At 38.0% G+C, this 14,124-nt stretch overlaps 1 protein-coding gene across 1 annotated transcript in view; it reads right to left on the reverse strand.

The window, feature by feature from the left end:
- The window catches only part of LOC148085010 (LIM/homeobox protein Lhx8-like), a 52,564-nt gene that overhangs the window by 24,646 nt on the left and 13,794 nt on the right, over positions 1 to 14,124 (reverse strand). Inside the window, exon 4 of the mRNA XM_087785554.1 lies at positions 7,073 to 7,293. Within this exon, the coding sequence (XP_087641680.1) occupies positions 7,073 to 7,293 (221 nt within the window). The remainder of the gene's footprint in view (positions 1 to 7,072; positions 7,294 to 14,124) is intronic.

Consider the following 14,124-nt stretch of genomic DNA (forward strand, 5'->3'; position numbering starts at 1 on the left):
GTACTTGTTTATGTACCTACATGTTATGTTTAAGTACTTGTTTATGTACCTACATGTTATGCTTACGTACTTGTTTATGTACCTACATGTTATATTTAAGTACTTGTTTATGTACCTACATGTTATGTTTAAGTACTTGTTTATGTACCTACATGTTATGCTTAAGTATTTGTTTATGTACCTACATGTTTTGTTTAAGTACTTGTTTATGTACCTTCATGTTATGTTTAAGTACTTGTTTATGTACCTACATGTTATGTTTAAGTACTTGTTTATGTACTCAGCCTACAAACTATTATTGAAACAAATCCTGTCACAAAACAAACTGGACTCCAGACACCGAGAGCGCCTGCAAGACTGCTTTGCACGGACCTACTGGGACGTATTCAAGGCTACGCTGGAGGACTCTTCTGTCTGTGTTGAGGACTATGAGGACTATGTGACCTGCTACATCAGCACTTGTGTGGAGAACATCACAATAAAGGTCACAAAGTTCCCTCATCAGAAGATCAACAGTCAAGTACGACACATGCTACGTGTCTCTTGCTTTCAGGTCAGGCAGCGAGTATGAAGCTGTAGGACTGAGGAAGACCATCACAACGGCCAAGAGGCAGTACAAGGAGAAGCTTCTAACCCTCTGCTGACTCCAGGCAGATGTGGCCTGTAGCACATCACTGATTATAAGAGGACCACCACCAGGACCACCACCAGGACCACCAGCAGGACCACCACCAGCACTATCAACTCCACAGACAGATTTGACCTCAACACCTTCTATACTTGAAAGACTTTAAAAATTCAACCCCCGTAGAGCAGCAGGACCAGACAACATCCCTGGCAGGGCCCTCATAGAGAGCATTGACCTGCTTCAAGACCACAACCATAGTCCCCCTCCCAAAGAAAAACCCACCTGCATGAATGACTACAGACCAGTAGAACTCACTCCGATCGTAAGTGTTTTGAGCGAGTGGTGCTGGCCATCATTCAGAGCAGCATACCAGCCCTGCTGCCCTCCATGATCCTCCACCTGGAGAATAAAGACTCCTATGTAAGGATCTCTACAGCTCCGCCTTCAACACAGTCATTCCCCACAAACATCTGCACTCGGTCTGCACCACACCCTCTGTGACTGGCTCTTGGACTTCCTGACAGGCCGACCCCAGTCGGTCAGGATCGGAGACCTCACTGAGCATCACCATGAACATGTGTCCTGAGCCCCATCCTCTACACCCTGTTCACCCATGACTGCGTCCCACGAGGACAACATCATCCTTAAGTTTGCAGATGACACAGCAGTGATAGGACGCATCACTGGCGCGGAGGAGGAGGCCTACAGGAGGGAGGAGGTCTACAGGACGGAGGTGGCAAGTCTGGTGGCGTGGTGCGAGGACAACAACTTCACCCTCAACACCGTCAAGACGAAGGAGATCATAGTGGACATGAGGAAGAAGAAGAAGAAGAAGAATGTCTCTTTATATAGCGCCTTTCTAGACCAGGGTCACAAAACGCTTTGACAGCCATTCACACATACTGATGGGAGTAGGCTGCACATGCGCGCCAAGTCTGCCATCAGGAGCAATCAGGGTGTGTCTACTGTGTCCACAGTAGAACATACACCACCTCAGGGTCCAGAGTAGAACATAAACCACCTCAGGGTCTACAGTAGAACATATACCACCTCAGGGTCCAAAATAGAACATAAACCACCTCAGGGTCCACAGTAGAACATAAACCACCTCAGGGTCCACAGTAGAACATATACCACTTCAGGGTCCACGGTAGAACATAAACCACCTCAGGGTCCACAGTAGAACATATATTACCTCAGGGTCCACAGTAGAACATAAACCACCTCAGGGTCCACAGTAGAACATAAACCACCTCAGGGTCCACAGTAGAACATAAACCACCTCAGGGTCCACAGTAGAACATATACCACCTCAGGGTCCACGGTAGAACATAAACCACCTCAGGGTCCACAGTAGAACATATACCACCTCAGGGTCCACGGTAGAACATAAACCACCTCAGGGTCCACAGTAGAACAAATACCACCTCAGGGTCCACAGTTGATCATAAACCACCTCAGGGTCCACAGTAGAACATATACCACCTCAGGGTCCACAGTAGATCATAAACCACCTCAGGGTCCACAGTAGAACATATACCACCTCAGGGTCCACAGTAGATCATAAACCACCTCAGGGTCCAGAGTAGAACATATACCACCTCAGGGTCCACAGTAGATCATAAACCACCTCAGGGTCCACAGTAGAACATATACCACCTCAGGGTCCACAGTAGATCATAAACCACCTCAGGGTCCACAGTAGAACATATACCACCTCAGGGTCCACAGTAGATCATAAACCACCTCAGGGTCCACAGTATAACATAAACCACCTCAGGGTCCACAGTAGATCATAAACCACTTCAGGGTCCACAGTAGAACATATACCACCTCAGGGTCCACAGTAGATCATAAACCACCTCAGGGTCCACAGTAGAACATATACCACCTCAGGGTCCACAGTAGAACATAAACCACCCCAGGGTCCACAGTAGAACATATACCACCTCAGGGTCCACAGTAGATCATAAACCACCTCAGGGTCCACAGTATAACATAAACCACCTCAGGGTCCACAGTAGATCATAAACCACTTCAGGGTCCACAGTAGAACATATACCACCTCAGGGTCCACAGTAGATCATAAACCACCTCAGGGTCCACAGTAGAACATATACCACCTCAGGGTCCACAGTAGAACATAAACCACCCCAGGGTCCACAGTAGAACATATACCACCTCAGGGTCCACAGTAGATCATAAACCACCTCAGGGTCCACAGTAGAACATATACCACCTCAGGGTCCACAGTAGAACATATACCACCTCAGGGTCAACAGTAGAACATAAACCACCTCAGGGTCCACAGTAGATCATAAACCACCTCAGGGTCCACAGTATAACATAAACCACCTCAGGGTCCACGGTAGAACATAAACCACCTCAGGGTCCACAGTAGAACATAAACCACCTCAGGGTCCACAGTAGAACATAAACCACCTCAGGGTCCACAGTATAACATAAACCACCTCAGGGTCCACAGTAGAACATATACCACTTCAGGGTCCACGGTAGAACATAAACCACCTCAGGGTCCACAGTAGAACATATACCACCTCAGGGTCCACAGTAGAACATAAACCACCTCAGGGTCCACAGTAGAACATAAACCACCTCAGGGTCCACAGTAGAACATAAACCACCTCAGGGTCCACAGTAGAAAATAAACCATCTCAGGGTTCACAGTAGAACATAAACCATCTCAGGGTCCACAGTAGAACATAAACCATCTCAGGGTCCACAGTAGAACATATACCACCTCAGGGTCCACAGTAGAACATAAACCACCTCAGGGTCCACAGTAGAACATAAACCACCTCAGGGTCCACAGTAGAACATAAACCACCTCAGGGTCCACAGTAGAACATAAACCACCTCAGGGTCCACAGTAGAATATAAACCATCTCAGGGTCCACAGTAGAACATAAACCATCTCAGGGTCCACAGTAGAACATAAACCATCTCAGGGTCCACAGTAGAACATAAACCATCTCAGGGTCCACAGTAGAACATAAACCATCTCAGGGTCCACAGTAGAACATAAACCATCTCAGGGTCCACAGTAGAACATAAACCATCTCAGGGTCCACAATAGAACATATACCACCTCAGGGTCCACAGTAGAACATAAACCATCTCAGGGTCCACAGTAGAACATAAACCACCTCAGGGTCCACAGTAGATCATAAACCACCTCAGGGTCCACAGTAGAACATAAACCACCTCAGGGTCCACAGTAGAACATAAACCATCTCAGGGTCCACAGTAGAACATAAACCACCTCAGGGTCCACAGTAGATCATAAACCACATCAGGGTCCACAGTAGAACATAAATCATCTCAGGGTCCACAGTAGAACATAAACCATCTCAGGGTCCACAGTAGAACATATACCACCTCAGGGTCCACAGTAGAACATAAACCATCTCAGGGTCCACAGTAGAACATAAACCACCTCAGGGTCCACAGTAGAACATATACCACCTCAGGGTCCACAGTAGAACATAAACCATCTCAGGGTCCACAGTAGAACATAAACCACCTCAGGGTCCACAGTAGAACATAAACCACCTCAGGGTCCACAGTAGAACATAAACCATCTCAGGGTCCACAGTAGAACATAAACCATCTCAGGGTCCACAGTAGAACATAAACCACCTCAGGGTCCACAGTAGATCATAAACCACCTCAGGGTCCACAGTAGAACATATACCACCTCAGGGTCCACAGTAGATCATAAACCACCTCAGGGTCCACAGTATAACATAAACCACCTCAGGGTCCACAGTAGATCATAAACCACTTCAGGGTCCACAGTAGAACATATACCACCTCAGGGTCCACAGTAGATCATAAACCACCTCAGGGTCCACAGTAGAACATATACCACCTCAGGGTCCACAGTAGAACATAAACCACCCCAGGGTCCACAGTAGAACATATACCACCTCAGGGTCCACAGTAGATCATAAACCACCTCAGGGTCCACAGTAGAACATATACCACCTCAGGGTCCACAGTAGAACATATACCACCTCAGGGTCAACAGTAGAACATAAACCACCTCAGGGTCCACAGTAGATCATAAACCACCTCAGGGTCCACAGTATAACATAAACCACCTCAGGGTCCACAGTAGATCATAAACCACCTCAGGGTCCACAGTATAACATAAACCACCTCAGGGTCCACGGTAGAACATAAACCACCTCAGGGTCCACAGTAGAACATAAACCACCTCAGGGTCCACAGTAGAACATAAACCACCTCAGGGTCCACAGTATAACATAAACCACCTCAGGGTCCACAGTAGAACATATACCACTTCAGGGTCCACGGTAGAACATAAACCACCTCAGGGTCCACAGTAGAACATATACCACCTCAGGGTCCACAGTAGAACATAAACCACCTCAGGGTCCACAGTAGAACATAAACCACCTCAGGGTCCACAGTAGAACATAAACCACCTCAGGGTCCACAGTAGAAAATAAACCATCTCAGGGTTCACAGTAGAACATAAACCATCTCAGGGTCCACAGTAGAACATAAACCATCTCAGGGTCCACAGTAGAACATATACCACCTCAGGGTCCACAGTAGAACATAAACCACCTCAGGGTCCACAGTAGAACATAAACCACCTCAGGGTCCACAGTAGAACATAAACCACCTCAGGGTCCACAGTAGAACATAAACCACCTCAGGGTCCACAGTAGAATATAAACCATCTCAGGGTCCACAGTAGAACATAAACCATCTCAGGGTCCACAGTAGAACATAAACCATCTCAGGGTCCACAGTAGAACATAAACCATCTCAGGGTCCACAGTAGAACATAAACCATCTCAGGGTCCACAGTAGAACATAAACCATCTCAGGGTCCACAGTAGAACATAAACCATCTCAGGGTCCACAGTAGAACATAAACCATCTCAGGGTCCACAGTAGAACATAAACCACCTCAGGGTCCACAGTAGAACATAAACCATCTCAGGGTCCACAGTAGAACATAAACCACCTCAGGGTCCACAGTAGATCATAAACCACCTCAGGGTCCACAGTAGAACATAAACCACCTCAGGGTCCACAGTAGAACATAAACCATCTCAGGGTCCACAGTAGAACATAAACCACCTCAGGGTCCACAGTAGATCATAAACCACATCAGGGTCCACAGTAGAACATAAATCATCTCAGGGTCCACAGTAGAACATAAACCATCTCAGGGTCCACAGTAGAACATAAACCACCTCAGGGTCCACAGTAGAACATAAACCATCTCAGGGTCCACAGTAGAACATATACCACCTCAGGGTCCACAGTAGAACATAAACCATCTCAGGGTCCACAGTAGAACATATACCACCTCAGGGTCCACAGTAGAACATAAACCATCTCAGGGTCCACAGTAGAACATAAACCATCTCAGGGTCCACAGTAGAACATAAACCATCTCAGGGTCCACAGTAGAACATAAACCACCTCAGGGTCCACAGTAGAACATAAACCACCTCAGGGTCCACAGTAGATCATAAACCACCTCAGGGTCCACAGTAGAACATAAACCATCTCAGGGTCCACAGTAGAACATAAACCACCTCAGGGTCCACAGTAGAACATAAACCATCTCAGGGTCCACAGTAGAACATATACCACCTCAGGGTCCACAGTAGAACATAAACCATCTCAGGGTCCACAGTAGAACATAAACCATCTCAGGGTCCACAGTAGAACATAAACCACCTCAGGGTCCACAGTAGAACATAAACCACCTCAGGGTCCACAGTAGAACATAAACCATCTCAGGGTCCACAGTAGATCATAAACCATCTCAGGGTCCACAGTAGAACATAAACCACCTCAGGGTCCACAGTAGAACATAAACCACCTCAGGGTCCACAGTAGAACATAAACCACCTCAGGGTCCACAGTAGAACATAAACCATCTCAGGGTCCACAGTAGAACATAAACCATCTCAGGGTCCACAGTAGAACATAAACCATCTCAGGGTCCACAGTAGATCATAAACCATCTCAGGGTCCACAGTAGAACATAAACCATCTCAGGGTCCACAGTAGAACATAAACCATCTCAGGGTCCACAGTAGAACATAAACCACCTCAGGGTCCACAGTAGAACATAAACCATCTCAGGGTCCACAGTAGAACATAAACCATCTCAGGGTCCACAGTAGAACATAAACCACCTCAGGGTCCACAGTAGAACATAAACCATCTCAGGGTCCACAGTAAATTTTATCATTACCTTCATTATTATTGTTATTATGTAATAATTATTGTTATTATTAAATTAATTATTATCGTTATCATTATTACCTTCATTATTATTGTTATTATGTAATTATTATCGTTATTATTATTATTATCGATATTATGGTTAATATTGTTATTTGTGTTATTAACAATCATTCTCCAGACCTTTCTCCACGGCTCTCTTCAGGTCGTCCAGCATGAGGTCGTAATGGACTCGACACAGAACCTTCTGGTCCACGAGCGCAAACTCCTCGCCGGTGCTGAGTTGTCTGTCGCAGGAGCAGCAGGTGAAGCAGTTCAGGTGATACACGTGACCTTTGGCCCTGCGGACCCAGTCAGTGGCGCAGATGCTGAGGCCGCAGCAGGAGCACCAGGAGCCGAACCTTCTGTGGAGCATTTGTTACTATTTATGATTATGTTTATCAAACATTGAAACATGAATGAGCCGACATGTTTGTATTTATTTAGTTATTTTATTAAACAATTATTTGATCTAAATATAAACGAGCCGACATGTTTGTATTTATTTAGTTATTTTATTAAACAATTATTTGATCTAAATATAAACGAGCCGACATGTTTGTATTTATTTAGTTATTTTATTAAACAATTATTTGATCTAAATATAAACGAGCCGACATGTTTGTATTTATTTAGTTATTTTATTAAACAATTATTTGATCAAAATATAAACGAGCCGACATGTTTGTATTTATTTAGTTATTTTATTAAACAATTATTTGATCTAAATATAAACGAGCCGACATGTTTGTATTTGTTTAGTTATTTTATTAAACAATTATTTGATCTAAATATAAACGAGTCGACATGTTTGTGAGGCAAGTATTTAATTATTCAGTTTATTAAACAATAAAACGATTTAAATATAAACGAGTCGACATGTTTGTGAGGCAAGTATTTAATTATTCATTTTATTAAATAATTATTTGATTTAAATATAAACGAGTCGACATGTTTGTGAGGCAAGTATTTAATTATTCATTTTATTAAACAATTATTTGATTTAAATATAAATGAGTCGACATGTTTGTGACGCAAGTATTTAATTATTCATTTTATTAAACAATAAAAGGATTTAAATATAAACGAGTCGACATGTTTGTGACGCAAGCATTTAATTATTCATTTTATTAAACAATAAAACGATTTAAATATAAACGAGTCGACATGTTTGTGAGGCAAGTATTGAATTATTCATTCTATTAAATAATTATTTGATTTAAATATAAACGAGTTGACATGTTTGTGAGGCAAGTATTTAATTATTCATTTTATTAAATAATTATTTGATTTAAATATAAACGAGTCGACATGTTTGTGACGCAAGTATTTATTTATTCATTTTATTAAATAATTATTTGATTTAAATATAAACGAGTCGACATGTTTGTGACGCAAGTATTTAATTATTCATTTTATTAAATAATTATTTGATTTAAATATAAACGAGTCGACATGTTTGTGACGCAAGTATTTAATTATTCATTTTATTAAACAATAAAAGGATTTAAATATAAACGAGTGGACGTGTTTGTGACGCAAGTATTTAATTATTCATTTTATTAAACAATAAAAGGATTTAAATATAAACGAGTCGACGTGTTTGTGACGCAAGTATTTAATTATTAATTTTATTAAACAATAAAATGATTTAAATATAAACGAGTCGACATGTTTGTGACGCAAGTATTTAATTATTCATTTTATTAAACAATTATTTGATTTAAATATAAACGAGTCGACATGTTTGTGACGCAAATATTTATTTATTCATTTTATTAAACAATTATTTGATTTAAATATAAACGAGTCGACATGTTTGTGACGCAAGTATTTAATTATTCATTTTATTAAACAATTATTTGATTTAAATATAAACGAGTCGACATGTTTGTGACGCAAGTATTTAATTATTCATTTTATTAAACAATTATTCGATTTAAATATAAACGAGTCGACATGTTTGTGACGCAAGTATTTAATTATTCATTTTATTAAACAATTATTCGATTTAAATATAAATGAGTCGACATGTTTGTGACGCAAGTATTTAATTATTCATTTTATTAAACAATAAAAGGATTTAAATATAAACGAGTGGACGTGTTTGTGACACAAGTATTTAATTATTAATTTTATTAAACAATAAAAGGATTTAAATATAAACGAGTCGACGTGTTTGTGACGCAAGTATTTAATTATTAATTTTATTAAACAATAAAATGATTTAAATATAAACGAGTCGACATGTTTGTGACGCAAGTATTTAATTATTCATTTTATTAAACAATAAAAGGATTTAAATATAAACGAGTGGACGTGTTTGTGACGCAAGTATTTAATTATTAATTTTATTAAACAATAAAAGGATTTAAATATAAACGAGTCGACGTGTTTGTGACGCAAGTATTTAATTATTAATTTTATTAAACAATAAAATGATTTAAATATAAACGAGTCGACATGTTTGTGACGCAAGTATTTAATTATTCATTTTATTAAACAATTATTTGATTTAAATATAAACGAGTCGACATGTTTGTGACGCAAATATTTATTTATTCTTTTTATTAAACAATTTTTTGATTTAAATATAAACGAGTCGACATGTTTGTGACGCAAGTATTTAATTATTCATTTTATTAAACAATTATTTGATTTAAATATAAACGAGTCGACATGTTTGTGACGCAAGTATTTAATTATTCATTTTATTAAACAATTATTTGATTTAAATATAAACGAGTCGACATGTTTGTGACGCAAGTATTTAATTATTCATTTTATTAAACAATTATTCGATTTAAATATAAACGAGTCGACATGTTTGTGACGCAAGTATTTAATTATTCATTTTATTAAACAATTATTCGATTTAAATATAAATGAGTCGACATGTTTGTGACGCAAGTATTTAATTATTCATTTTATTAAACAATAAAAGGATTTAAATATAAACGAGTGGACGTGTTTGTGACACAAGTATTTAATTATTCATTTTATTAAACAATAAAAGGATTTAAATATAAACGAGTCGACGTGTTTGTGACGCAAGTATTTAATTATTAATTTTATTAAACAATAAAATGATTTAAATATAAACGAGTCGACATGTTTGTGACGCAGGTATTTAATTATTCATTTTATTAAACAATTATTTGATTTAAATATAAACGAGTCGACATGTTTGTGACGCAAGTATTTAATTATTCATTTTATTAAACAATTATTTGATTTAAATATAAACGAGTCGACATGTTTGTGACGCAAGTATTTAATTATTCATTTTATTAAACAATTATTTGATTTAAATATAAACGAGTCGACATGTTTGTGACGCAAGTATTTAATTATTCATTTTATTAAACAATAAAAGGATTTAAATATAAACGAGTGGACGTGTTTGTGACGCAAGTATTTAATTATTAATTTTATTAAACAATAAAATGATTTAAATATAAATGAGTCGACATGTTTGTGACGCAAGTATTTAATTATTCATTTTATTAAACAATTATTTGATTTAAATATAAACGAGTCGACATGTTTGTGACGCAAGTATTTAATTATTCATTTTATTAAACAATTATTTGATTTAAATATAAACGAGTCGACATGTTTGTGACGCAAGTATTTAATGATTCATTTTATTAAACAATTATTTGATTTAAATATAAACGAGTCGACATGTTTGTGACGCAAGTATTTAATTATTCATTTTATTAAACAATTATTTGATTTAAATATAAACGAGTCGACATGTTTGTCACGCAAGTATTTAATTATTCATTTTATTAAACAATTATTTGATTTAAATATAAACGAGTCGACATGTTTGTGACGCAAGTATTTAATTATTCATTTTATTAAACAATTATTCGATTTAAATATAAACGAGTCGACATGTTTGTGATGCAAGTATTTAATTATTCATTTTATTAAACAATAAAAGGATTTAAATATAAACGAGTCGACATGTTTGTGACGCAAGTATTTAATTATTCATTTTATTAAACAATTATTTGATTTAAATATAAACGAGTCGACATGTTTGTGACGCAAGTATTTTATTATTCATTTTATTAAACAATTATTTGATTTAAATATAAACGAGTCGACATGTTTGTGACGCAAGTATTTAATTATTCATTTTATTAAACAATAAAAGGATTTAAATATAAACGAGTCGACATGTTTGTGACGCAAGTATTTAATTATTCATTTTATTAAACAATTATTTGATTTAAATATAAACGAGTCGACATGTTTGTGACGCAAGTATTTATTTAGTTATTTTATTAAACAATAAAAGGATTTAAATATAAACGAGTCGACATGTTTGTGAGGCAAGTATTTAATTATTCATTTTATTAAACAATAAAAGGATTTAAATATAAACGAGTGGACGTGTTTGTGACGCAAGTATTTAATTATTCATTTTATTAAATAATTATTTGATTTAAATATAAACGAGTCGACATGTTTGTGACGCAAGTATTTAATTATTCATTTTATTAAACAATTATTCGATTTAAATATAAACGAGTCGACATGTTTGTGACGCAAGTATTTAATTATTAATTTTATTAAACAATTATTCGATTTAAATATAAACGAGTCGACATGTTTGTGACGCAAGTATTTAATTATTCATTTTATTAAACAATTATTTGATTTGATACTTATTCTCATCATTATTACTGTAGTTGTATTATTGTAGTTATTCTATTATTGTAGTTATTATAAATATTAATCGTATTTCAAACACGTTTAAACGTAATCCTCGGCGCACACAGATGTTCGTCTGCGCACAGAAAAGAAAGTTAAAACCTCAGATTTCGGTTCGTTTTTATTGAATCATTGACTTTAACTTGTTCGTTAAAAGCTTCTGTGTTCGGCTGTGTTGACATTTGTGAACAGGCAGCATCAGGGGCATCTTACCAGCGTGAGCCTGGAGAGTTGGATTGTGTTTGATTGTGTTTACAGTGTGAGCCTGGAGAGTGATTGTGTTTGATTGTGTTTACAGTGTGTGTCTGGAGAGTGATTGTGTTTGATTGTGTTTACAGTGTGTGTCTGGAGAGTGATTGTGTTTGATTGTGTTTACAGTGTGTGTCTGGAAAGTGATTGTGTTTGATTGTGTTTACAGTGTGTGTCTGGAGAGTGATTGTGTTTGATTGTGTTTACAGTGTGTGTCTGGAGAGTGATTGTGTTTGATTGTGTTTACTGTGTGTGTCTGGAGAGTGATTGTGTTTGATTGTGTTGACAGTGTGTGTCTGGAGAGTGATTGTGTTTGATTGTGTTTACAGTGTGTGTCTGGAGAGTGATTGTGTTTGATTGTGTTGACAGTGTGTGTCTGGAGAGTGATTGTGTTTGATTGTGTTTACAGTGTGTGTCTGGAGAGTGATTGTGTTTGATTGTGTTTACAGTGTGTGTCTGGAGAGTGATTGTGTTTGATTGTGTTTACAGTGTGTGTCTGGAGAGTGATTGTGTTTGATTGTGTTTACTGTGTGTGTCTGGAGAGTGATTGTGTTTGATTGTGTTGACAGTGTGTGTCTGGAGAGTGATTGTGTTTGATTGTGTTTACAGTGTGTGTCTGGAGAGTGATTGTGTTTGATTGTGTTTATAGTGTGTGTCTGGAGAGTGATTGTGTTTGATTGTGTTTATAGTGTGTGTCTGGAGAGTGATTGTGTTTGATTGTGTTTACAGTGTGTGTCTGGAGAGTGATTGTGTTTGATTGTGTTTACAGTGTGTGTCTGGAGAGTGATTGTGTTTGATTGTGTTTACAGTGTGTGTCTGGAGAGTGATTGTGTTTGATTGTGTTTACAGTGTGTGTCTGGAGAGTGATTGTGTTTGATTGTGTTTACAGTGTGTGTCTGGAGAGTGATTGTGTTTGATTGTGTTTACAGTGTGTGTCTGGAGAGTGATTGTGTTTGATTGTGTTTACAGTGTGTGTCTGGAGAGTGATTGTGTTTGATTGTGTTTACAGTGTGTGTCTGGAGAGTGATTGTGTTTGATTGTGTTTACAGTGTGTGTCTGGAGAGTGATTGTGTTTGATTGTGTTTACAGTGTGTGTCTGGAGAGTGATTGTGTTTGATTGTGTTTACAGTGTGAGCCTGGAGAGTTGGATTGTGTTTGATTGTGTTTACAGTGTGTGTCTGGAGAGTGATTGTGTTTGATTGTGTTTACAGTGTGTGTCTGGAGAGTGATTGTGTTTGACTGTGTTTATAGTGTGTGTCTGGAGAGTGATTGTGTTTGATTGTGTTTACAGTGTGTGTCTGGAGAGTGATTGTGTTTGATTGTGTTTACAGTGTGTGTCTGGAGAGTGATTGTGTTTGATTGTGTTTACAGTGTGTGTCTGGAGAGTGATTGTGTTTACAGTGTGTGTCTGGAGAGTGATTGTGTTTGATTGTGTTTACAGTGTGTGTCTGGAGAGTGATTGTGTTTGATTGTGTTTACAGTGTGTGTCTGGAGAATGATTGTGTTTGATTGTGTTTACAGTGTGTGTCTGGAGAGTGATTGTGTTTGATTGTGTTTACAGTGTGTGTCTGGAGAGTGATTGTGTTTGATTGTGTTTACAGTGTGTGTCTGGAGAGTGATTGTGTTTGATTGTGTTTACAGTGTGTGTCTGGAGAGTGATTGCGTTTGATTGTGTTTACAGTGTGTGTCTGGAGAGTGATTGTGTTTGATTGTGTTTACAGTGTGTGTCTGGAGAGTGATTGTGTTTGATTGTGTTTACAGTGTGTGTCTGGAGAGTTTGATTGTGTTTGATTGTGTTTACAGTGTGTGTCTGGAGAGTTTGATTGTGTTTGATTGTGTTTACAGTGTGTGTCTGGAGAGTGATTGTGTTTGATTGTGTTTACAGTGTGTGTCTGGAGAGTTTGATTGTGTTTGATTGTGTTTACAGTGTGTGTCTGGAGAGTGATTGTGTTTGATTGTGTTTACAGTGTGTGTCTGGAGAGTGATTGTGTTTACAGTGTGTGTCTGAAGAGTGATTGTGTTTAAAGTGTGTGTCTGGAGAGTGATTGTGTTTATAGTGTGTGTCTGGAGAGTTTGATTGTGTTTGATTGTGTTTACAGTGTGTGTCTGGAGAGTGATTGTGTTTGATTGTGTTTACAGTGTGTGTCTGGAGAGTGATTGTGTTTGATTGTGTTTACAGTGTGTGTCTGGAGAGTGATTGTGTTTGATTGTGTTTACTG

This window comes from Callionymus lyra, chromosome 2, assembly GCF_982586985.1.
Source record: "Callionymus lyra chromosome 2, fCalLyr1.hap1.1, whole genome shotgun sequence".
Lineage (NCBI taxonomy): Eukaryota > Metazoa > Chordata > Actinopteri > Syngnathiformes > Callionymidae > Callionymus > Callionymus lyra.